This window comes from Magnolia sinica, chromosome 6 (genome assembly GCF_029962835.1).
Source record: "Magnolia sinica isolate HGM2019 chromosome 6, MsV1, whole genome shotgun sequence".
Taxonomy (NCBI): Eukaryota; Viridiplantae; Streptophyta; class Magnoliopsida; order Magnoliales; family Magnoliaceae; genus Magnolia; species Magnolia sinica.
Genome location: NC_080578.1, coordinates 5,440,314 through 5,467,658, shown reverse-complemented (window position 1 = coordinate 5,467,658; position 27,345 = coordinate 5,440,314). Strand labels below are relative to the sequence as shown.

Here is a 27,345-nt window from a genome sequence, read left to right as displayed (position 1 = left end):
TACATCGACAGGAGAATTGTATTATCATGTCTAAACCTATACATTCACCTATTGTGGCACAAGTAAGTCTTGGAATGGCTTGAATTCCGGTGAGTCCCTCAGTTCTGGTGGTTCACTCCTGATGAAGGGGCTTGATGACGAATAAACAACATGGTGGAGTCCACATTCCATCTGGAACTTCCTATGATGGGCATCCACCTCCACATTTTAGCCCATTGTTCCCTTTGTATTCCAACCTGCGTTGTGAGTTTGGCCGGATTTTGGTTCCTGGTCTAACATTGGGTCACATCTCATGGACAGGTTGGATGGAAGTTCTTAATCACGATGGGCCCCAGCTAGCTCGAACCTACCTGTAATGATCACTCCCCAGGTATGATATACTTTTCTTGATTCTATGTCTAGGTACAAGACAGGGATGGGCCTTCACCACCATTTTCTATAGTTGAAATATAGCATGCCAGACCCCTCTTTAGGTTCTAGTACTCATCCACGGACCACATGGCACGCATGCCAGACCGTCCTACTAAATAATGGGCCTCCATGTGGACGGAGCAATGCCCATAACTTAATCGGATGGTACAATCCAAACCGTCCAAGTGAGATGGTCATTGATATCACTATGATTTCTGGCTATGGTTTATGCACAATCGGATCCACAACTTGGAATGTGATTTCTGGAAAGCTCCTGGCCCTTGTTTAAAGGGTTCGACAACTTATCCACCCTAAACGTGGGATGTATGTCAATCCATTCCTTCTGAATCGTGGGTCCCATTGTTTATGCAAAATGGCTCTAAAACCACACTGACCGAACAATCCTAATCATCCAGCCAATCAAATGATCATCTCTAAATAATTTCGTTCAGCAATCCGATTTCATTAGAGGCCTGTTGATTACAATTCTTCAGTTAGGTTAACCTTGGCACATGGTCTATCCATTGTGGACCCCATGGTCTAGATAATCAAGATTCTAATTCATGCATGTGATATGCGCAATGTGTATAGCCACACACCCACTAATATTGAAATCAAAAAGAGTATAGAGAAAAAAATGTAAACCATAACATAAAGATTTACATGGTTACTTTTGTATATAGATTCATTTCATAAGTAAAAGCAGCTCTCAATATAATAATGTCTCTCTTTCTCGTGATAAAATATATATTATCCAAAATGAGCTGGCATTTACATGTCTATAAATTGTTCAGGCCATGCCCATTTGCATTGGGTTAGAGAGAGGGAAAGAGGCTTTGAGTGTTTATCTCTTTTATTTCTTGTGATAAGGGCGCACCTATGACTGGATTGGATGACATATACATAACATTGGAGTACCCACATTCCATGTGGAAGTTTCTTTGGTGAGTGTTCCCCTCCGCCAATATCCCTGTCATTCCCTTTAGTGGGTCCCACTAAGTAATGAATCAGGTTGGATGCTCAAACTTGGGATGGTCCACCAACTAATGGATGGTGCTCCATGTGTTGGACCACTTAGTATGGACTGCCTGCACCCTTAGGCAATGTGGGGGATCATCATCATCATGCCATTTGATATGGCACCATTATGCAGAGTTAGCCATACCAAATTGTGTTGAAAGTGGATGCAAAGTCATCAATGAGGCTTTCATAGATTAGTCAACTAATCGAGGGATTGTTTGGATTTATCTAAAATTCACGATCTCAGTAATTTTTTTAATTACCAAAGCCATGAAAAAAGACAAAAGAAAAGCTTGGACTTCGGATTTACCCTCAATGGACGGTTTATATGGACCGGAGTAGTCTGCAACGCCTGTTTTACGCACTGCGTCAAACAACCATGGTCTTTGGGGCCCCTCATGTTGTATATGTGAAATCCACTCCATTCATCAGGTGCATTCCTCATTAATAGGCCTTGGAGACAACAATCAGCTAGAACCACGGGTTCATTATTTTGGCAGTGGGACACACCTGATCTGTAATTTGGATGCCACACACACAAATCAAAATGGCCCTACAAACAACTTGACATGGTGGCACGTGTGAGCTGCGGTATTTGGGGCCTAATGAATGGATTAGATTTGATTGTGTCCCATTCAAAATTTTGGATTTGATAGGACAGGCCGGTCCATTGACAGCCCAAACCAGAACCCATTTCGAATTGTTAGCTAATGGGGGATGGCCCAGTCATCCCAAATTGGATTAGTCCTAACTCTTCAATAGGTGGTCCACAAATTAGATGATTAAGAAGGAAACTTTCCATGGTTAGGATCTTTCAATTGGTGGTGATATCCATCATACAGACAATTTGAATCAATGAACCAAGGGCTCCACTTTTACAAACAGCACTCCTGAAAGTACTAGGCGAACAGTCGTTTGGGTCGTTTTACAATACCCCACGGAAGATTTGGAATGATACCATTGATTGGGAATTACAACTGGGCGCCACAATGTAAGGCCTGGCCTATCAGCATATCAGATCTCATATGCAAATGAAATGTAGGCCGTATATGCTGAATGGATTAGGGGTGCACATCGAACTGTTGGATCCGTGTAACCGGACCGGAACCGTTGGACTAGTCCAGTTTGGTCCGGTTCTAGGATGCTAACGGTCCGGTTCCGGTTCCCAAATTCCTAAAACCATTGATTACAGATTGGTTTCGGTTTAGGGTCTTGTAAAACCGAGCAGAACCGTTGAACCGAACCGTTAAACCGAACCGTAGATCCGAACCGTGCTACGAACCATAGATCTGAACCGTGGATCTGAGCATTCGTTTAAAAATAAAAAGTGAAAAACCCTAAAGTTCCTCTACCTTTTAGCTTTCAAAAAGTGGTGAGATCCGTCTCCTCTCTCTGACTCTCCTGACTCTCTCTGTTATGAGAAAACCCAAAACGAAGAAAAGATATAGAAGAAAGAGAATCTCTTTTAATCAAAGGTCTCCTCTCTCTCTCTCTCTCTCTCTCTCTCTCTCTCTCTCTCTCTCTCTCGTTTTGTAGGAATTTTAAAATCTTATGCTGTTCAATTGGGTCCCACTTTTTGGTTGATTGAGACCGTTGATCTTAAGGGATGCATCTTAGAATGGGGCTGACCGGAACTATTCATGATGAGGAGATTTTGTCCATTAACATTTGGACCATTATTTTGGGCCGTTGATGTTTTTCTTTTTTCTCTTTAACGGCTGATTGAAGGGTTAGGAATTCTTAATTATGGATAATGTTGGAGGAGTATTCCATTCACAGCAGGGCTGGAAATATCAATGATTTGGATCTTTAGACATGGACCATACTTATATGAAATGGGTGTTGATGCATCAGGACTTCTAATTCCTTTTTTTAGTTGTTGTTCTGGTTATGTTGTTTTTTAAATTCTGGATCAACAACAAAATTAGCACCCCCTGCCTCTCACCCCTGCAAAAAAGAAAAACACCCTGGTTTTTAAAAGCCCAGAACCGTGGAACCGGTCCGGAATCAAGCCGTTTTTTACAGTCTGGTTCTGGTTCAGTTCTATTGTGCTAACGGTCCGGTTCCGGTTCCAAAAACTGTGGAACCGTTAGGAACGGTTCAGTTCCAATTTCACCCCAGAACCGGATCAAACCGACCCGTGTGCACCCCTAGAATGGATAGTGACTTAGTGGGCCATTGAGATGGATTGGAACATTCCTCCATGAGAGAGGGTGTGTATAGTACACTTGAGTTTTGAAGCTTTTAAGATATTTGAAATGAGTTCTGTTTGCCTCTAATGCAACTTAATTGCAGCACGCGTCAGTCTATTTGGGCCCGTATCTTGCCATGGCCCATTGATCAGAACCACCCAAGTTCTATATTCTATGGTACAATAAACGATTTTGAACATCAATGTGTGTGGGTTAATTTAGAAATAAGATTTCAACGGTCCACATTAAACTTTATGATGGCACCGAGAAGATGAACGTTTTAAATCAACAGAGCCAAAGCGAGCTCTTTTGATAACATAATTTAAACGGTCCATCATACTCTTGTATTTATTCTATCATAAAGTATGCCTTAATATATATTTTTTGCAATTCAATTCACTATTACATCCAAACACGACCTCATTGTCTTGTCATTGCATTCCAAGGAAATTCCATCAACAAAGGCCCATAAAAGGAGAATCACCATTCACCCAACTACTAAAATCGAATAAAATCATGCAAATAAACACCTACCCAAATCACAAAAACCACATCCTAATCCAAAGAAAACCAAATGATGAAATGTTCAATGACAATAAAAGAAAATGTTCCACATCAAGCACTGCCTCTCCCCTAGCCCATAAGTACAAACAATGGTGCTAGCACGAGCGAAGCTCCTCCGACCACCAAAGCATTCACACGGACCGTCGATCCTCCACTCGGGCTAGTATGGTTTGTATTCGATGGTGTGGATGTGCTTGGGGGGCTTGGAGTACCGGACGGGGTGGTTGTAGGGGTAGATGGGGTTGTGGGAGTGGTAGTGTTTGCACCACCGACGGTGACAGCTAGCCTCATCCCTTGGCCACAATGGCCGAAGGTGGGGCACAAGAAGTAACGTGAGCCCGTATTAGTAAGAGTGATTGGGGTGCTTCCGCCGCTGGCGCTGCTAATGGCATTGTTGGAGTTGCAATTGTTGTAGTCCACTTGGCTCACCTCGTCCACACCATGGTTACTTCCATACGTAAACACTGCAATTCCAATATCTTATCATTCGTTATTTCCATGTTTATTGCAGAAGTGCAAGTGAATTTTGGTAGTTTGATGAAATATGCTGAAATGAGTGCGTTTGGGCAGGGAAACAGCCAAATTAAGTAAATCTGGTTCTTTTGCAAATCTATAAATTTCAAATTCATCTAATGTGGATATAAGAATATTGTTCTTTCTAAAACATCTCCATTTAATAGTTTTTGAAACATCCATTGAGAGTAGAAAGTCCCAAAAATCACAAATTATCTCCTCCGGTCGTTTATAGTTAGGATATCAACTCGTGGGCACAACGGGAAGTCACTTAAGCCTTCCTTAGTGTGGGGGATAAAAGACTTCTTAAGCCTACACATGTGGGTCCCACCTCCCTTGGTGTTGCAACGAAAGACTACTTAAGCCCACACGTGGGTCCCACCTCCACATAAGGTGGGACTCCCAACATGTTGGGCCCACCAATTTGTGTGTGACATCAACTTAGGCCACGCCAAAGGGAACAAAGGAGAGGAAACGCCAAACATAGGGGTTTGTGTGGGGCCCACCATGGTGTATGTATTCCATCCTACCCGTTTCATCATCAGGTGCCCCTCATCAGGATGCAGTAACACGAAAAAATAAAAAAAGCCGGACCCAAGACTAAGGCAAGCCACACAATGTGAACTTGGAAGGTTTACGCGTGATGTTAGATTATTCCCTCACGATGGGGCTCGATTTTCTTGAACCCTAAAAGAGCATCAACGGATGCACATAATTGACGGATTGGATGTCTTGCACCCATTACAATGGGTTCCACGCATAAGTTGGAAGGTTTTTAATGGTCGGTCCCATCTCAGCCGTTTCCGAAATCGGATTGCGTACTGAGTTACTCAGTACGCTCTTATCGTACTGAGTAAACTCAGTTGGGCTCGTCCATCCCTTTTTACATCTAATTTAGGGGTTGAGCCCATAATCAAAGCATATCCAAAGATCAAGTAGATCATACCACAGGAAACAGTGGGGATAATGATTTCCACCGTTGAAACCTTGCTAGGCCCTACAGTGATGTTTATTTGTCATCCAACCTGTTCATAAGATCATACAGACATGGATGAACGGAAAACACAAATATAAGCTTGACTCAAAACTTCTTTGGCCTCCAAGAAATTTTTAACTGTTGAAGTTCAAGTCAACTGTTTCCTGTGGTGTGTTCCATTTGAAAATTGTATATGCTTCATTTTTGGTCTCAAGCCCTAAAATTATCTTGTAAAATGGATGGACGGAGCAGATAAAATACATAAATCATGGTGGACCTCACAGAGTCTGCTTCCGTTGTTTCCCGTCATGTGGCCCATGTGGCCTAACTTGGCCCAGTCTGGGGTGGCTCGTGGAATCAAACCAGATCGGGTCTGACTGAGTCTGAGTCGACTCAGACAAGTTGCATGGACTCTTACCACTCTTAAAACCAGGGGGCTCAGCCCATGCCCAGGCCATTCTCTAGAGCATGGGCTAGGGCTAGGCAGGTCTAGGCAGCTTGGTCCTTAATTCAAGGCCCAGCCCAGTAACTCGGGACCATATGTGCAGCAGTCACAACTGTAACATCAGATCAACGATCTGGACCACTAAAACATGGGCCTCAGGTGTATGGACCTGATGTGTCTGAGCATTAATACATTAGGACCTTGTAATTACCATTAATTTACATGGTTAGGAAATGGCAATTTGTGTGAATATCAGGCAATGGATCATCAATTGGTCAAGCTACATGGATGGCTAGGGTAGTCAACGATTACCCAAGATCTGCAGGCACTGGCCGGATTTAAGCGGGTCCAGGTTCCACTTTTCAGACCTACCACGAACCCGATTTCAGACCCATTTAGAACATGAACGCACGTGATCATTCCTCATATTATGAATAAAATAGCTGGTGCGCACTCAATCGAGTTACCTACCACGACATGGTCAACTACAACAAAGAAAAATAAAAGAAGAGTTAACAAAAAAAAATGGACCACGATAGAATCAACGGCAGGGAAACCTTCTTTTAAAAACAGGTCCATAAAAGAAGTAAAAATGAAAAAGAAAAGAAGAAAACAAATGGTTGCATGGGGATGAAATCATGAACAAGCTCGTTCGGTGTAAGATGTAAGTCGGGCTCACATGCACCCAAAGAGAGCCCACATGCAGTGATTGTATGATGCTATTGTAGATGGGCCTTGATCTATTATACGGACAAGATGGTTCTGACAATTGATTTAAAGCTAAAAATGAAGTATTCAAAATTCTATATTGAACAGTCTACATTCAACTGTAAATATCAATGGTTAGAATTATTGGTTGATCATCACTCAATATCTTCCCATGGGTCCCATCATGCATGTCCTGATCAGCCAAAATGAACTATTCACAAATTTTCATGAACCGTTAGCAGGGTAATACTTACGAAGTGTGTCGCCCACAGCGAAGTTCTTGCCAGAAGCCCAACTGACATAATTCACGCCAGTTGTCCAGCCGTTGGTGTCACCCACAGTGTATTGAGTGGCGTAGGCTGCCGGGACGATAAGCAGGAGAGCTAGAAATACGACGGCTCTGGCCATGGCTCTTAGTTCACTAGATTAAAATGCAACAACAATAGCAAAGAAACGATGAAGTTGGGTAGAGGATGATATCTTGCTATATAGCTAACCATACTACCACAACTAACTCATATTTTATTGGGCGTGAGAACAAGTCTAATTAAGATACTTACTTTCCATGATTTACTTCTTTATTTTATTCGCATTGGTTGCAACTCTTCTCTGTATTTATCTACCTAATCCTTTTTTTGATCCCTTATATCTCAACATGTAATGACAAGTTTGGGGTATGGTACGTGAGAACTATAGTCCTCGCCTTTTATGAAATCCACCACTTGATTATCAAACCTTGGTTCATCAACTGCATTCACGCTTTATTCCAAAGTAGGTTGATTCAACACACAGTTAAGCCACCCCATGAAATTATACTTAAAATCTCTAAATTCAAGTGGTATTAGGCACCAGGCTTTTGGAATATGTGATCTCGTGGTTTAATTCTTTCATCGTGATGAATATATTGAATGGCGAATTGGTGGGCTATACAGAAAAGTAACGGTGGGCATCTCATCCCAACTTTTTCATATGGTGTGGCCCATTAGAGTGTTGCACATCATCGTAGTTTTTGGGTTCCATCTGGAACATGAGTCAGCTTATGATGGATGGGTGGATCTGATGAAAGTTTCTAATCTATCCGTTGATTAAGTGGGTCACATACCCACACACACCGGTTGAGCTAAATGAATTGTGCCCACGTCCCCCCACCTGGAGATTGACAGCTCACACCACATACCAAAGCCAGTTTTAGGCCAGTCTACCGGGCCTAAAACTTAGGTCCGTGAGCAACCCACATGGTTCACCACCCCGCCCAAATCTAGGTGGGCCGGCCTAGACCATTCGCCACAACAAACGTTTACTGGCACTGCTAACTTGAGCATGGATGTAGATGTACCTGGCACGGGATAAAATTTATCTTTATAATCCCTCTGTACACGTGGCATTTTTCTAACCATTTATCTGGTGATAGGCCATAACACAAAAATCACTAAAACCAATGACGGAAAGTGATCCAATGGTTCTCATTCAATAAGAAGATTTGAATGGATCAAATGACAAGGATTTCCCTTGTAGTCCTGGTAATTTTGGGTATGGCCTGGCCATGTGGTGGCTCACTGATTTAGAGTGGGCTGTGACACGCTTTTATATCTAAGATGGACTTGAGAAGGCTTCATGGGAGGTGGAGGTGATCAAAACCTTAAAACTCAGTTGTATATCGCAAATCAGAATAAGTTTTCAACATATTATATATAATTTTGGGGCAGGAGAAGCTACTTTAGCCAGCCAACTCTGCCATGCGTGGTTGCCTGCATTGGGTTTGTGAGATCCCATCAGATTGACAACCGAAAGTTCAATTTATTTCTGCATCGTAACTTTTGATCTTTTGAGTTTTAGGAAGGGGCTTAGAAAAATTAGGAGAATAAGGTAGTTAGGTCAAATTAGACACTTATTAATTTTGGCCAAAAACCATGAGTCTAGTAGGAATCATGATTAACTATAAATAAAAAATAACTTTATTATTTATAGTAAGTCAGTTTTTATAGTCTGTTTGTGTTCACTATTTAAAGGATTATAATTTTATTTTTTTTTAAAAAAATCATCAGTTAATTCATTTTAAAAATTATTAGAATTTATTTTTATTTTATTCCCATGAATTTAATAAAACTTTATAAATTCAGGGAGCTCCGTGGATTCGGAGTAGTTATCGTCGAGGAAAGACGTCAAACTCATCACATCCTTCCAAGCGTCACTCACCAGATGTATGGTCGCGATTACAATACGTGAGCTACCCGGTAGAGGTGCCGTAGCTTCGGGAGACCCATCTCCAGCCAGGCTGGCGAGCCGCTTCTGACGTGTTCAAAGGTCAAATCTTTCCAGCTGAATGAATATTGAACTGGCTCACAAACTGAGCTTATAGAGCCGCGGCTTTAGCTGCATGGTTGAGAACGGAAAGCCGTGAATGGCGACGAGGAATGTTAAATGGACTCGCATGCGTAGATGGACGTACAACTTCAGCAAACATGTGCCAACGTGGCACGCGAATGTGAAATCTGGCCCATTCAATGTTACTCATTACCCAATTCATGTTATCTTGAATACGATGGTTGATCATTTCTCTCATGATGTGTTGCCAGCCTAATGAGTGGACGACTATCGGACAGAGAACGATAACAGTGCGCTTCACCTGATGAATGGCACGGATCTCCCATACATGCTCCATGTCCTGGCTAAGAGGTGGGCTTGGGTTTGATTTTAGGACTATGTAACTTTCAAATGGACTTGACCTGGGACTGAATTTGGATAGTTATCCACGGGTGGGTCTGGGCCCAATGATCTTGTGAACATTTGCTTGTTTAACATGGACCATTAACTATTTTCTATTTTAACCATTCATTAGATGACCACCAATCATCCATCAGAATCATTCGATTTAGGCGTAACTGTTGGGTTATGATTCATCTGCATCAAGGTCACGATTAGATACTTTATGTAGGTGACTCAATTCTCCTCAGGTGGCACTGATGTACAACAATCCAGACCATCCAAATTGCATTTCCAGTTGTGGATGGAGCATATCTTTGAAATCACACTCCTCAAGCAATCCTGATCATCCAATTAGTTGTATCAAATGGATGGTCATAATAAGATTGTATATGGTCCAAATTCGAACTGAAAAAATCAGATTCTTAATATTACCTTCTTAGTGCAGTTTTAAGTTATGTTCTATACGCAGTTAGATTTACAATTTTGACAGTATGTATTATCGTACAACGATGCCTTGTGTCCACCATGTCTTAAATTATAAGATGAGCCTAGCCCTTGAACTCAGATCCTGCCTTGTGTCCACCGTTGATCTGATGAATCCACAGCAGGTGGACCCTGACCCAAAAGTTACCCTGCTATTGGCCTCCTATTACACGCAAGGTTTAACGCATCATCTAAAGCTGCTAGGTATTGATATTGCCAAACAGATCCCGTATCATCCTTGAACGGTACGGATGTGTCGGCACGCTACAAGTTACAACTGTATTTAATCTTTTGGTGGAGGAGCCTGGAGTGCATGCAATCCACATCCATTTAATAGGATGTGTCTGTGTATATAGGGAAAAGGTACTATGCGCTAGACCTCACTATTAGCTCCCGTGAGGTCGAGCTGTGTGGGCCCCACCGTCATGCGTGTCGATCATCAACACCGTGCATTTGATGGGTACCCTCTAAATTATGGGATAGCCCAAAAATCAGCCGTATACGGAACTCAGGTGGGCCATACCTTCTAAAATCATGTGAAACACCGTTAAAACATATAAAAGCACTTGGTGGTGCCCATCTAAGTTTTGAATGCTGCTGAAACTTGGTCTGAACCCTCATTCAAGTGGGACACACATAATGGATGGGCTGGATTTGCAAACCACATCTCGGTGGGCTAAAAAAACTGATTATGAATGTTTTAATGGTGCACGGCCCCTTCCCACTTCTGTATGTGGTGTGGCCCAAATGTATGGACGGTGGGGATACAACACATACATCATGTGGGGCACACAGAACTTGGTGACGTCACTCCAGTCGTCTCTGGCTACTCAACCTGTGCGAGTATCCATTCCGCGTCAACCTCTGTTGTGACGCGGATTTCTTGCGAAAGCCTTTGGCAGAAGTTCCTGGGCAAGGATGCTGGGTGGGGCCCACCATCATGTTTTTGGAAAATATATTCCGTTCATCCATTTTGCAAGCTAATTTTAGGATAACCGACAAAAAATGAGGTGGATCCAAGACTCGATTAGGCCACACGAGAGGAAACAGTAGGGTTTCAGTGAGAACCGTTGAAACATTTTTATGATCATAAAAGCTTTTTTTTTGAGATAAATTTTCTATATTTTCACTTCATCCCTGTGTTAATCACCTTATAAACGGTTTTGATGGCATATATACATCAAGACAGAGCCCAGGAAGGTTTCAACAGTAGGTATTTCTTTCTCCAATTTTCCCTCTCGTGTGGCCCACTTTAGTTTTGGATCCACCTCGTTTTTGGTAGATTTTCCTAAAATAAGCTCTACAAACGGATGAACGGAATATATTTTCCAAAAACATGATTATGGGCCCCACCTAGCATCCTTGCGCAAGAACTTGTGAGAGGCTTTCACGGGAAATCAAATCTGTCCCCTAATTACGCTCACAATTTGCAAAGTTCCTTGAAAATTTAGGTGGGGCCAATCATGATCTTTTTAAGAAATCTACCCCGTCCATCCATTTTTCCTTATCATTTCAGGGCATTATTCCAAAACTGAGGCAGATCCAAATCTCAAGTGGACTACACCACAGAAAGCAGCGGTGATAATGATTCTCACCGTTAAATATTTTTTAGGGCCCACCGTGATATTTATTTGACATCTAACCTGTAGATTAGGTCATGTAAACCTGAATGATGGACAAAAAAGCAAATATCAGCTTGATCCAAAATTTTGGTAGCCCTAGGAAGTTTTTATTGGTGAGAGTTCAATCAACACTGTGTGGCCCACTTGAGAATTTGATCTACCTCAGTTTTGGGTTCATACCATAAAATTATTTTTAAAAATGTATGGACGGTTTGGATTTATCATTAACATCTTGGTGGGACCCACCTAGCATCCCAGCGAAAGAATTTTATATGAAAAGGCTTTCGCCGCATCCTTCGGAGAAGGGATGAAGAGACGTGCGAGAGAAAGAAACTCGCTTTTTTAAGCTCGCGCTAAGAGCGCCTTCATCTAAACCGTCTACCTTATCCGACGGTTGATAGGAAGGTTCGCACATCATTATGTACGAACTGGTGCGTAGCTGAGCGTTCCTCATATATATATATATATATATGAGACCGTTGATGCAGCAGAACTCTTGTAGTGCATAAAGGCTATGGGGGCGTTTGGCGCATGGTAGTTAATGGGATTTGGTGGGATGGAATTGCATTTGGTCCCGTGCCAATTCCACTCAATATTAGTAAGTGGTGTAGATCCCACCATGATGTGTGGGCTATATCCACACCATCCACCCATTTTTCGAGATCATTTTAGATTATGGGCCAAAAAAATCAGGTAAATCTAAAGCTCAAGTGGACCCCACTATAGAAAGCAGTAGGGATTGAATACCCACCGTTGAAAACTTCTTTGGGGCCACACAAGTTTTGGATTTGCCTCATTTTTAGGCTCATGCTATAAAATGAGGTTAAAAAACAGATGTACAATTTAGATATAACATGTGTTATTCTCAATAGTTTTAAATGATGGTGGGTATAGCCATTCAATATACTAACATAGTATAAACATAGCATGGAATTAAGTTTATTCCCGGTAACAGGGACAATCACTGCATTACGTAATTACAATTTTTTTATCCCATCCCACCTAAGCCTTCCCAGTATCATGCGCCAAACACCCCCTATATGACCAAGGTATTCCTTAATAATAGCGGTGAAGGTAATAACTGATATTATTGACTTTACTATTGTAACAGACATTACACCCCATTACGTCAATTAATATTTTCTTATTTAAAAAAATTCAAAAAATCTGCATTGACTTTGTAACGGAATTACGATCCTGTGACATGTGTGACGGTTACTACTGTGACCTTTCACGCAATGCCCTTTGCCATCCCTTAACTTCCGTTACGGCATATAAACGACTTATCCATTACATGGTTCCCTCCTATCACTTTCACACTAAAAAAGAAATGCCCTTTGCCATCCCTTAACTTCCGCTACGGCATATAAACGACTTATCCATTACATGGTTCCCTCCTATCACTTTCACACTAAAAAAGAAAAAAGAAAAAAAAAAGATTAATCCGACAGTACTCATGTGGGCCAAAACACAGGAAAAAATGTGAGAAGGGATACCCGCCCTGGATTTACACAGTGACTCAACGGAATTTAAAGACAGCCTTATTTTCATCCTGACCCTTCATCTAGACCACATAAAGGGTCTAAATAGCATGGATTTCACATTTACAACAATCTGAGCCCTCCATGTGAACCAAGGGTGTACATTCTCACCACTTGTTTCCTATGGTGTGGCCCACATGATACATTGATCATCCTGATTCTAGGGCCTTGGAGGTAACATGCTCTGATGCATATGATGGACGTGTTGGATTTTAAGCATGCTTCATATGGGCCCATATCTTCCCACTATTGAACCGGTACCACTGGAGCTTGCCCCATAAACGAAAGCTTGCTAAGAGCTTGAGTGGAGCTAAGCTAGCGGAGCCAAACCCATGAAGAGGCCTTCTAATTTCGCAATTTTTGTATCTTTATTCTATCTATTTAAATAACATATAACACCTAACCTTGTAGACATTAGGTCATTCTACGCGTTAGGTTAGCATGAGCTGACCTGTTCTATTCTCTAATACATGTATAACGTGACGGTTCACCATCATTATTTAAGTTGTGATGTTGCATTGTAGATCAAGACCATCCAGATTGTGATGCCTCTTGCTGATTGAACATATCCCCAAAACCAAACTGGTTCAATGATCCTAACCATCAAAACTGGCGGCCATAAAAGTGATCAGTAGTTGCAAAAAAGATCAGCCATTCATATTGATTGAGGAAATCGTATGGTTAAGATTGTTCATTCATTATAAAATGTTGGCTTCGCTCCACCCACATTGTAGCCCAACATCCAGAATCCCAGATTGTGGTCCATGTATGATAGGTATGCAGTAGATGAGACACCACAACCTAACGAATGGTGGTGAACTAACAGCATTGTCTGTATCATTATCATAATAATAATTATTCGGCGGTGACTGGAACAAAATAAGTGAGTTTGGTCGTCCAAACAGATATTATTAGCTGGTTTAGACTCTTTTCTTTGAGAAGTTTAATTAATTTCTTGCGATTCTTTGAATAATCCCATGCATAGGCTTGAATAATGGCATTTCCTAAGAGGTGGTGGCCCATCTCATCATCACTATCAAGAGATAATAAAAGCACAAACAAGATCCATGTCTAAGCTACTTTCAATAAACATTGCCAAATCTGATTTCTCCTATTTCTTTCCTAATAACAAGTGCCGCTCTCTGCACACGTGCCAACGCAGCATGTGAATGCGAGATCCAAGCCTTTTATCTGGTAGGCCCCACATCTACGTACCATAACCTGAGAAGTTAAGTAAATCCGGTCATCAGATGGGCCATACATATACCAATAAATTGACTTAATTAGGAGGAATATGACCAACGATCCACATTCAAATGTGTGACCCTTTTTGGGCTTGACACAAACACGTGGCCCACCTGATCGATGGCCTGGATCTCTAGCAAGAAATATGATTTTTATTTCCTTTACATTGATAAAGCACCATGTTTGCTAATGATCCAGGCCGTTAATGAGGTTTGAGAAGGCTATGATGATGATGAAAACAAGTAGACAGCTGCTCCATTAATAAACACGGATACTTTTTTTTTTTTTTCTTTATTTCTATCCATCCATTTATTTGGTACATTGGGGCCCATCACATCCAGGTGCCGGAGCATCAACGTAGTGGCCCAGCTGATGAATGGCTTGGATCTCGCTCAACTCTACACTGTTGATCGTTGAAAGAAAAATAAAATAAAAAAAAGATGAGAAACTACCAAACTTCAAAGATATCTGTCACAACCAATCACAGTCGTCGGTAAGACACATGGGCCACAACGTTGAGGTCATCACATGGATCCCATCTTACCTACCCAAAAATGTCAACGCAGCTGGGCGCATAACAGACGTGGGCAGGTCATTCAGATTCTACCAAAAATTGTAGGGCGTACCAACTACATCAATATTCTAATTACATGTTTGTGAGCCCACCCGCGTGTGGATCCCCGCGCATCTACAATAAATCGCACGTGCTAACTTGGCACTTGTGTGAGAAGCCGGAGCTTTGCATTGAGTTGATACGCTGTTAGATCTTCTGGCCTCAAAATCAGACCGTTTAACTCCTCAAATGGGCCACAGTGCCCAAAACAATTGGATGGCTAGAAAAGAAACAAAATTCTTTAAGTGTTTTATTTGTTCACTGTGACCAACATGTCCAATTAAACCGTCAGATTTGAGCCAGAAGATCTGAATGCGTATGGCCCACTTGATGGAAAGCTTGGATCTCGCACACGGTTCCATATCGGCAGGTTTGCCTGGTTGGAGATGGGCGTGGTTCTATGCGCGTGGGGGCTTAGCAATCTTCCTCTGATAATATATATTAAACAGAGATTTATCTGGTATTAGGAATTAATAACTATTAAGGTTTGCTAATTTCACACTCGTGTAGAGACACGCATTCTACACGCAGGCACGCATGTAAATATGATACACACGTGTGTAAGTTCTGAGCTTTTCGTAATGTTGGAAATATTACTTGGATGTCCGTCTAGAAAAAAAGAGTGGAGAATTTTACTCTTCACTTGGGCCACAATGTATAAATGAAGTAAAGTGATTGCTTAAACTCTTTGATAGCCATCCATTTTTTTTGATATGGTGTGGCCCATCTAAGTTGTGAAATGATTCAATTTTTATGGTAGAAGATCTAAAGAGTGTATGCTACCTGATAGAAAGCTCAAATCACATTCATATGTCACACTATGACTCATTGACGCAGTGCGAGTAGTTTTCATCTCTATTGAGGGCTAGGGTCGATTAGGGCAGTTGACACCACAGGTTGCATATTTGTCTAGCACTTGTTGTTTGAATTTCAAATTTGGCAGTATTCTCGAGAATATTTTGAAATTTTTTTCGTGGGTGGTCGGTAGATACGTGTAAGTTTAATTAGAATATTGGGCAATTAATCATAAAATTTATTATGTATGCTTAAAATTAGTGAAGAAATTTCATAGAATTTGTTACAAGATTGTTTAGTAATAATAGGGTTTAATATAAATATTGATTTAAAAAATTGTAAAAGAGCCTTTGGTTGAATTTGAGGGAAATTTCATTTCTTGAAGTAAGAGGCTTAAGATCCTTTCTTCTTAAATTTAGATAGGTGTTTGGATAGTAACTTGTAACTTGAATATATTCTTTTTTAATATTTTCCACGTATCATCTTTATCTTTCGTCAACCTTTTTATTTGCATAGCTTTTAATTCTGAACTTACAACAAACTCAGATCAATTCTAAATATTAGAAATTCAGATCTAATATCATTATTAATCATACACTTTGCTAAAGCATGTTCTACGAGGATAGAACAATCAAACACATGATTTTACGTAAAAAAACTCTTTCGAGAAAAATCATGGCACAAAGCGATAAATATCTCCACTATAATAGAAATCTTCAAATTACACCACTCTCCTTCTCTTATTTACACAACCAATCCGATCTCCCATTGCAATGCACACCCTTAAGTAATCCCCAACCCTTGAGAAAACCCTTGAAAAATCATGGCAAACCCTTGCCCTTTGAGAGAAAACACTTGTCCTCTTTAAACCCTAATCGAACCTGGACTTAAAAAACTCAACTTACGCAAAACCGCGTAATAGACTCAGCGACTGTCGATTGGACCAAATTCACCTCACGTCGATATGCTTTGCTCTTGCATGATACACTTGATTCAACACTAGATAGATAACACTCTGCTTCAACTCGTATTATAGTTTTTTTTTTTTTTTTTTTTGACTTTTTAAAAATTGCTCGTCCTAATGTCCAAAACGCTTAGATAAGACCCGACTCAATCTGATTTTGAAATAGGCCTGTGGCCCGAACTCAACCCAACTTATGGGTATAGAACCCAAGACTTCCATCTTGAAACTCCTAAGAGTCCACCACCGAGGCAAAGACTGGAACCCTACATACACTCTTCTTAACAATTGGAAAACTCATTGACATGGGAACAAATGTGTGTGCAAGGCCATTAATTAATGTATGACATGTTAATTTCTGCCATCCAAACAGCAGATAGCATGCTATGCATTCAAGAACACAAAATACCATTGTCATCACAACTATAATAATCATAATAACCATACCCATTCATCGATATCTACACTGTATCGTGAGGTGCACCAAACGGACCCTTATGTAGAAAGGGCTTTCCTTTGAGAAATGGGTTCCCTTCATTTTCATTCAGCAACATGCTAGAAAGGGGCCAAATTATGAAAACCGATTCCATAAGTTATCATTTTCATGCTATGGAAATTTTTGCCCTCATATTTTGTTACTACCCCAATTTAATTTTTGAAGTGGATTTTCACCTAATGGCTCACATCTAAAACAATGTTTTGGTTCGTTATGAAAAACCATAACAGCATTATCTCAATGGAGTTTCTACAAAATAAGAAATTCTCGTAAAATTTATAATGAATTTGAGGAATTTAGAATATTCTTATCCCTAAGAAAGAGTGGGGCATGTGGTTTTGTGATCCAGACGGTTGATCTAATGGGCTCTAAAGTGGAAGGACCATGATCTAAAAATCACCTCAATGGGTCTATCCTAGTTTTTCCATCAGTCATCTCGAAACAGATGATTCCTCATTGGACTGAAAGAGGCATAGTTTGGACAGATAGGATCTTCTGATATGGGAGATTTATTGGCCACAGTGCATACATGGTGGGTCCCACCTGTACAAACTGAAAACCTGGGGATCTCAGCCTTATCTTCATGTGGAGGATCAGACAATTCCTCAATGTGCTCCAGTATTATTCGCTTATTATATTCATCGAAATTAATTTTTACAGTTAGAATAAAAGTTAATTTAATACAATTAGAGATAGAGAAACCATATACATACACTATGATTTTGATGCCTCCCCATTAAGCAACATCTATATTGGCTAACCTGTCGGGATTGAATTAGCTTCCCACAAACTTCAACAATGAGGGTGTTTAGTCTACTGGTGAAAGCATATAGAAGAATAGAAAATGCCATCCAGGGCTGATAATTTCACACTATCAATCATTTTTCCTCTGATCTTTAAGTATCTATAAACCTGTGTTTGGATGCTCAATTTAACTGAATCGCAATAATTCAAGTAAAAAAACTGGAAACGATCAGCTCGGGGCCATCTCCACTGGATTCCTGATGACTGACTCGCCCCGAAATAGAAATTACAACTGTTTCTTGTTCAACTTGAAACAGAATGAATTGCAAAAAATTATGCTGCCTTGACTTTGGTCACTTCTACTATATTGAGCTGGATTATTGCAATTTTATCCAATTGGGCATCCAAAAAGACAAGTAGCATAGGACTTCGAGGGTAGTATGAGATTGAATTTCAATAGGAGAAACTGAAAGTTGATGTGGGTCTTTGGGAAACTTGTCATGGAGTTGATTTTCTCTGCTTTCTACGGCATTCGAAGCAATCTGCAGAAGGGGTGGTGGATTTGGTTCTGCTCTCATTACTGGCTTGAAGCTTGCTAGGAGAAACCTTGAGGTCTTCAATGAGAATCTTGCGCAGCTTCTCATTCTCCTCTATCAGTTCTTCAATGACTTGTTGGTGTTTTAACAGCTGAATCCATACAAAAACATACATTTATCCATCATCTTGAAACAAGAAGACACTTGTAGGTCTGCATTCACTAACAAGTGCAGAAGCAAGCAAAACAAGTGGAACAAAGGCAAATAAATGAAAATTTTGAAACAGAGAAAATGGGAATTGTGAAAAAGATTACCACTTGAAGCACATTGTTTTCCGATCTCATCCATCTAGCCTACAGTTGAAATTCATAGATGAGAGTGTTGTTTAATAATGATAATAGACACAGTCCACACCTCCCCTCTGTGTGTGTGAACGAGAAACATATAAAAAGAAATCCAAACGTTGCTTGGAAGTGACAAATGATTCCCTATGTTCTGTTTATGGATTGGGAAATGCCAACAACTGGCATGTCCTTGAATATCCTTGTATTGTTCCCCTTTGATGTTTCTTTATTGGGTTTTACCTTTGCCGATGCAAAAACAGAAAGTGAATATTAATGATTTATACTAGTAATATAGGAAACCAAATTGGAGCAGGGCAAGAGATCCAGTAGGAGTTAGAATTGCAAGTCTAATCATGTAAGTGATTAACTTGACACGATCAGGTCGTTCTACATATTTCAGACTTGTCCGAAACCTTTCAAGTCCAACCATATAAAGAATCCTAACACCATATACTTCTTAATTGAATTCTTCCTATTAAAGAAAAGAAGTTTGACTGCTTTAAAATGTAAAACACTGATTACTATTTGGGGGCATGTGGACACTTGGATTCCATGGATAATGTAATGATTATCCAATGATAATTTCCATCGATAACGTAATGATTAGCATGCACATGGACACATGGATGATAATTTCCATGGTTGCCTTATATCTTGTGCCAAAGAATTTTGACGCTATATAAGAGTAATGAATACTGCATGGAATCTACGTATCCAAATAGCTCAATTGTCTGGTTAGCAGAAAATAATTTCAATGTTTGCATGGATCCAATGTATCCAAACATGCTCACAAAAGTACTACTAAAACAAGGTAAAGGCACTTATGTAAAAGATCAAGCTACTAGGTTTCTTTTCGATTCATATTTTTTCCCAATGTAAATGAATTTGTTTATTAATTTTAATAAATTTATAAAAGCTTTAAATCTTGTAAATGCTTATTGTATTCTTCTTTCATATACTTATTTATATTGTTGAAATATTTATGTTCAGAGGATTTCTAAACACTGTCCTTGTGTATTGAGTCATTGCCATTGTTGCAGCAATTACTAATTGTACATACCAATTCACCAATTTCCTTTTCCTCTTCCTCCCTAGATTTCGGATTCTGCAAGAAACTGCTGATGACCTTTTCAGACTGGCTTCCAATGGATACTTTCGGAGTAAAGGATGAATATTTAGATTCCATAGACAAATTTCCATCTCCTGTCGGAACAAGCGATGTGGTTTTGGTAGTTTCAGATGCCAACTTCATAATACTTCCAACCGTGGTTTGAACATTCCCATTAGAAGTCCCACCTATGATGGTCAGGCCACTTTGCAAGGGTCCTTGGATGTTTGACACAATTCCCGTCTTCATCATCATCTTCAGCATCACTTGCTAGCAGGTATAGTGGATTTAAGTTTAGAGGGATGAACAGAAGACTGCTAGAGAGTGTTAAACTTGCAGAGTTGAATCAAACATACTCTGAAACAGGATTGAACCCGATGCGCGATGCTAGGCTTTACAGAAAGGCCTGTCAAGATAGCATCCATGGTTAGCTCCATTTAAAGAAACATCAATTATTCCTTACCTTGAGAAAACATCAATCTCCATGTTTCTGATAAACATGATTGTTAAAACACCCTTGGGGCCTCTTTGGGAGCCACTTAAAAATGAGTTAATCTCAATTTAGTTAATATCATATATGTATTAGAAATCATAGTTTATATAAATCGTTGGTTTTATTTTTAATCCCTACCCCAAAAAATTAATCTCGTTTATGTTCAAATTGCCATTAAATGAATGAAATAAACTCATTTTAAGTGGAAAATTGGGTGCCACTTAAAAATGAGTTGTCTCATTTTAGTTAATTTCAGTTGTGTATCAGATATCATAGTTTATATAAATTGTTGGTTATATTTTTACTCCCTACCAAAGATAAAAATTGACCACAAATACATACATTGCAATTAAATAAAAATGAGATGAACTCAATTTTAAGTGGCAATTTGGGTTCCACATGACTTAATCTTGTTTTAATTAATTGTAATGATGCATTTAGAGATTATATCTTCTTAGAAAGGATCAAAAATAATCTTTATAACCAACAATCACAATCTCTAATATATAATTACAATTACATAAAATGAGAGGAACTCATTTTTAAGTGGCACCCAAACTAGCCTTAGTTCCCAAACTGGCTTTAGTTCCTTCAAAATCACCATTGTGCATAAGAAAGTAAATTGTAACAACTAAATTGATAATCAGGAGATGGGAAACAGGTATTAATTTTACAAGACTCTTCATTTTGCTAGACGTTGATTTTTTGAGGTCCCAACCTCTCCGTTGATGGATTTATTCACGTTTCTTTTAATACTCTTGTGCAGATAAATACAAGTTTTCTCATATTAGCACACATTAATCGAGTCATAGTGTTTGATGAAAAATCTGCATTTTACCTTTCAAGTGCCACAACCCACTTTGACAAATATCAAATTCTAGAGAAGTATTTGAGAGAATCAAGTTCAAAAGGGATTTAACAGCATTTTGACAGTTAGTTCTCAATCCTTGTTATGGATGTATGAAATGCCACTTGCTTTAGTCATTTCCTCAAATGCACATTCAAATGCTGCCCAAAATAGGAAAAAGGAAATGCTGAAAACCCAAATCACAAAAGGCAGGCAAGTTTGAATCAGGCAATGTGCGCTTTCTGTGTTGAATTCGCATCAGTAATCATGTTTCTCAAATGAACAGATTTTGATCTGCTACAACAGAAATATATATCAAAGGCCATCCATGTTTAGCACTTATTTAGAATGAATCCTGGAAGAAACTGTACCAGTTTGAAAACCATGACCGAAACCAAAACCGTGGCCGAAACCAACACCATGATTGATGTTCTTCACTCCCATCTTTCCTAACTGAGGTATATATGTAGAAGACAGAATCAGATACAGGAGAATAAACATGGAAAACCCAATAAAAATAATAATAGAAGAATCTAAACCACACAAAGATGAACATACCGAGCGATTCACATGACCTCCAACAAAAGAAAACGCATCTGTTGCACCTTTGGTGGCATTCAAAACCAGCTGCATTGCTGGCATGGCACCTATGGAAAAACAGTGGGTGGTAACCTTTAAACAGTAGGTCATGTTTCAAATTCTTTGTGAATATTATCAAACTGCAATAGAAATTCATTGCCCACAGATTTACAACATTACAACTAATCAAACATTCTGTGTGGTAAAATGACAAAATATCTCCATCAGGGTAAAACAAGAAATGTGCCAGAATCCAACATCAATGAATCGGCAATTTGCTGAAAAATCATCTTGTCAATTAAAACTAATCAGTGAAAAATCCACTATAGCAATACATGCATCAATACATAGACTCGGGAGCTCAAGGATAGGACATTAGCTACGAATTAAGAGCCTGTATTTTCAGAAAATTGATCACACGAGAGGGAATTATGGTTACAAGCTTAAGAATAAATGCATATCAAAACAACATATGAAGATCAAACTGATTTGGCTATTAGCACTTGAAGGGACGAGTTTTGATAGGGTAAGAAAGAATTACTCGGGCTATTAGCACTTGATTTTTGTGGCTTTTTACCATCCTTTCCTTTGAAAAGATCTCCTAAGTTCATTGTCTGAGAGAGAGAGAGAGAGAGAGAGAGAGAGAGAGAGAGAGAGAGAGAGATGGGTAGTTAAGTGTAAAGGGAGGCAGACACTGATAAGAAAGATAAGAAAGCCGAAACAATTGGGAAAACCTGCGATACTTGTCCCACTTTCAAAGAAAAAGGATTCTCCATTTTGCAAATCTAACTCCTCCCATTAGCATTAGCATTAGGGTTATTAGTATTATTATTCTTAACCCTCTATTTTAACCCAAAAATGAAGAAAAGTTACAAGTGTCCCACCTTTAATCTTTTGGGCCTGTTTGGTTTTGGGGAAAGCTGGATCATGAGTAGCAATCCATGGCATGCTGTCAACGCTATCTAATGATGAATATGTTGTGGCTGATTAGTTGTTATATCCCTTGTTTGTAAAACACCTTAGATCATGGATATAATATATATAGAATGTGATTCATGTGTGGATATTAAAGATTAGTTGCTGACACACTTGTAATGTGCATGTGCGTATTTGACACATGTGCCAGAATTTTTTAGTACTTAAGAATTTGATGGCGGCGGCATATACGTACATGTGGGATGCTTGAAATTGGCCAGTTGCATATGTGATACATTAAAACATGTCATAGATGTGCATGAATAAATATGATCTTCATACACGTCAAAACTGTAAAGTGTCATTGACAAGTAATTTCACATCTTCATCAGAGACAACCAATCCATGGTCTGACCATCACATATCCATGAGTACTTGTCTAATAGTGCTTTGCTTCTTGCGCACAAGGAAGTCGGCAAATCATAGACATGTACAGTTGTCTATGATTACTAGTCAAGACACAAATTTACTTAGAAGTGGAAATGGGTTAGATAGAGTTGGCCTTAACTTAGCGTTATCTCTAGCTAAAAAATATTTAAATGATCAAAGGTTTGAAATAGTCTAATATAAAAGCATTCATTCCACTATGCAAACAGTATAGATAATTGAAACTAACCTGATCTAATGATTGCATTTAAACTATACACGTTTGGTGAATGGATAGCCCACTAGTGTCTTTAAACTATCGATTCTTTTTTTATAATGGTGGGCCTCTTGATGATGTACCGGAGCGATAGGCGAGGTTGCCATTCATCATTGGCCCAGGCCAACCAAGACACCGGGCCTAGATTCGAAGCCTAGGTCGGGCCCTGGGCGAAGTTTGGGACCCAAGCTCAAGTCTACAGTGTTGGGCCGGCTAGCCCATTGCCATCCCCACTGATGCATTTCCATATAAGGAAGCAAGTAGCACAAAATCAGCTTACAAGACAAGTGATTCAGATGGCATTAAAAGTATTTACAAAAGCACACACACCCCTTCCTTTTCCTTTTTATTTTATTTTTACACCTTACCTTTGCTTGGAGTTCAAGCACACCCATCAAAGGCAAAGACAACAAACCAACTTCTTCTCTACATACATTCCACAGACATTACATGAATCTCACGTCCATCTACTTCATTCATTCACATCTGACGGCTCTGATCTACTTAGGAACCGTTACACTAACTGCAATTCCCAAACTGCCCTCCTCAATAGGCGGCATTATCAGCACAAGCCCTTCATCATGGCACGACTCCACGTGATAAGCTACATGGACAGGCATATTACCTTTGTAGAACGATACCTCATTCGCCCCTAGATCGTCCCAGCTCGTGGGGCCCATTGCACCCTCATGCCTACCTTTATACCCAATCTGCCCTTCTTCCACACACGTTATTACTCTCCAGTCACCCGAACGGTCATTGAAGATGAAAGAAAGCTTGGAAAAGGTCTCGTTGCCACCCAGTATCCGAACGGCTTCTTCAGAGCAGAGAGAGGCAATCGCCTCGCATGTTTCGTTCGCTTCCATGAATCTCTTCGAGTCCATGTTGGGGAGCTTGAATGTCATGGTCTGGTAATGGTTGTGGTTACATGGGGTGGAGGTGAGAGGGGTGGTGGAGGCGCGATCGGTTTTCTTGAAATTAGGGAGGTAGAACAGGGGTATTTTGGGGATGGTATTTTGAGCGAGAATTTCGTCGTGGATGTGGGCCCATCTCCTGATGAAGCTGGTCATTAGTATGGGGTCGGCGAGTAGTACACTGCTTGTAATCCCGATCGAATAGCCGTCCCCCTGGAAATTCGTCACCTGGAAGGAACAAAAGCCGGCTGCTGATGTTTAGATGAGCCGCATGCTCGTGTTAGATTACCCCTCGCTTGTTTTACTAACATGCACCACATGAAACAAACCAACGTAGGGGGTTATTTGATACTCTCATTGCGAATGACAATTGATGCACACGCACTTAGAGATGCGACACGTGGAATTCAAGTTAAATCGATTAAAAATTGTTAAACCTACGTGGACACTTATTTGTTGAAATAATACCATTGGATACTTTCATTTCTAACCGTCCAATAAATTGTCCACCAATCGGATAGTTTGGTTAATGATGCATATGAGCTGGCGCCCAGAATTCGGACGGTTTCATTTAAACGAGGATCCGGTGAAGCCAGGGAAACACGACTCCGGTGAGCGGTGACCGTGTGGCCCACTTTGATGTATGTATCTCATATCCACGTCGTCCATCCGTTTTTCCAACTCATTTTAGAAGACCAAAAAAAAAGAAGAAAGCATATCCAAGTCTCAAGTGGACCACACTATAGGAAACGGGTGATTGAACTGCCCACCATTAAAAACTTCTTATGTCCCATTAAAATGTTTATTTGCTTCCAGCATGCAGTTGGTAATGTCACACAGACCTGGATGAAATGATAAAACTTGTGGCTCAGAAAAAGTTTTTAATGGTGGGCGCAATTTAAATTTCTATCTATCCTATTTTTGGGCCCATGCTATCTAAAAAACAAATGGATTGTATGGATGCACAATACATGGCTTAACGGTCGCGGGTTCACCAAATCCGCGTTCCTAATTTTCAACTACCCACATATTATGACTATCAGCGTTTTTCTCGTAAGTGATGCTGATTGCTGACCCAGCATGACAGCTCGCATGCTGTCCCTGCTTCCCACCCTCCCATGGCACACGTGTTAGAGATCCTAGCCATTCATCAGGTAATTAGCCATGTCATTGGCAAAAAAACAAGGCCCTCTAATGAGTTAGGTCAAACTTGTATAAAAATAGGCAGCTGGAAAAAAGTCCATCAGTCCAAATTAAACGTACGTGCGTCTAATTTGATTGGTGTGCTGCCAGATTTTTTGGTATATGGCATGCTGATCACAGTGATGCAAAACCCGTTGAACGGCCTTGATCTCTGACATGTGTGCCATCCAACTTGGAATCAGGCCACGCATGGGAGCTGTCTCGCCGCTCTCCACGTCCTAACAAAAGCCAACAAAAATACTTTCATTAGACATTAATTCCCTGAAGACGAGGATATTGTGATAATCTGCGTTACATTTCGGTTCTGGCCTTGACCTCGGCCTTGCGAAGCCCACACTCTCGGCACATGCAATTCTACACGCGGCTAAGGCCACATCATTTCTGGACCCTATTGTCTATGTTGAATATGGACGGTTGCTAATCGTCCATATTTTGGTCCAATTAACCATCCCAATGTGGCCCAGTTGATTCATGGCTAGGGTGTCCTCCATTCTCATCTCATTTGGCACGTGTGGCCGCGTGTAAAAATACATGCTGGCTTTGCAAACCTCAGTTAAAGGTCAAAGTAATGACCATTAGTCAAAGATAAACCCATCATCCTGGGCGGACGATAGCAAATCCATCAAGACTCTGCTAACCGACGCCGCACTTTCAAATACCACACCTGGACATAGAACAATGCCGAGTACTGAGGATTCTCTTCATCAACGTCCTTCCAAAACGCCAGCTCAGCTTCTGAATCCTCTCTCTCACTGGAATTCAAGAACTCGGATAGTGTCATGTCCATCTGAGCCTGCACAAGCCTAATGCCCGAGTCATTGAACACGATCGCCAGCTCACGATCATCGCCGTGGGACCCACGTCGAAGCCTCCCGGCAAACGCTGGATACTCCGACAACACCGAGTTCATCGATTCCTTGAGCCACCCGGCTACCATCCACCCACACTCGTCTTCATGAGTTTTCTTGTAGCATAGAACGATGTGGATATGCTTCCGGTATATATCCGATCGAAGCGGGCCCGATACGGATATCCGGCGCCTTAATCCCGGCCCAGCGACCTTTGATGGGATGACAGTCTGAATAGCTTCAATTCGTAATTTTGATGTGTAAGCAGGGGTAACTTCGGGAATTGCCATTGCGGATGGATTAGTAATGGCGATTAAGGAGACATTGTTAAGGGTTTTATAATGGGTGAGTCTGCTTAGGTTTGTTGGTGGGCTTCAGTTAGATTTTCGGCATTCGTCATCAGGGGAATTATGTTAGAAGTCTAAGCTTCCCCAGGGTTTTGCTAAAAATTACTGAAATACCCTTCTCTTGCATTATCCATTTACCTCGGTGTGGTTTTCCTTGCTTGGCCAAATGGTTTGTACGTGTTCATCTCATGGTTAGGGTGGCAACGGGTAACCTATTAGCTCGGCCCATGGGCCGGGCTTGGTCTCAACCATTTTAACTTGATCTGGCCATATGTGCTTTATTTTATAAATCTTCATCTTGCTTGTAGACCAATGGTTTCATTTTTCTAAATGTCTATTTCTTTGGGAACGTGTGGCCCACTTGATCAACAGATGGATTAGGAATATTCATGTTGGAAATAAGGATTTGATAAACTTTCGAGCCAGCCCGGTCTGGCCCATTTGGACCAGTCCTTTTCCGGCCCATTTGGGCA

The 27,345-nt window shown here is 40.4% G+C and overlaps 3 protein-coding genes across 4 annotated transcripts; all 3 read right to left on the bottom strand.

The window, feature by feature from the left end:
- Positions 1-3,372: 3,372 nt before the first annotated feature.
- On the bottom strand, positions 3,373-7,271 carry LOC131249468 (uclacyanin-3-like). The gene is made up of 3 exons (XM_058250280.1): positions 7,084-7,271; positions 4,272-4,651; positions 3,373-3,378 (listed from the first exon to the last, which is right to left on the bottom strand). Exons 1-3 carry the CDS (start codon positions 7,235-7,237, stop codon positions 3,373-3,375), a joined length of 540 nt encoding a protein of 179 aa, XP_058106263.1. The 5' UTR covers positions 7,238-7,271.
- A 10,794-nt stretch (positions 7,272-18,065) lies between these two features.
- On the bottom strand, positions 18,066-22,588 carry LOC131249839 (uncharacterized). 2 transcript variants are annotated; one of them, XM_058250588.1, is made up of 7 exons: positions 22,484-22,588; positions 21,922-22,010; positions 21,735-21,816; positions 20,380-20,429; positions 19,976-20,293; positions 18,886-18,924; positions 18,066-18,722 (listed from the first exon to the last, which is right to left on the bottom strand). In XM_058250588.1, exons 1-7 carry the CDS (start codon positions 22,551-22,553, stop codon positions 18,534-18,536), a joined length of 837 nt encoding a protein of 278 aa, XP_058106571.1. In that variant the 5' UTR covers positions 22,554-22,588; the 3' UTR covers positions 18,066-18,533. The 2 variants fall into 2 exon arrangements, with proteins under 2 accessions (XP_058106571.1, XP_058106572.1); XM_058250589.1 differs by having other exon boundaries at positions 22,499-22,584.
- A 1,472-nt stretch (positions 22,589-24,060) lies between these two features.
- On the bottom strand, positions 24,061-26,815 carry LOC131249467 (uncharacterized). The gene is made up of 3 exons (XM_058250279.1): positions 26,342-26,815; positions 25,809-25,895; positions 24,061-24,702 (listed from the first exon to the last, which is right to left on the bottom strand). Exons 1-3 carry the CDS (start codon positions 26,813-26,815, stop codon positions 24,061-24,063), a joined length of 1,203 nt encoding a protein of 400 aa, XP_058106262.1.
- Positions 26,816-27,345: the final 530 nt, after the last annotated feature.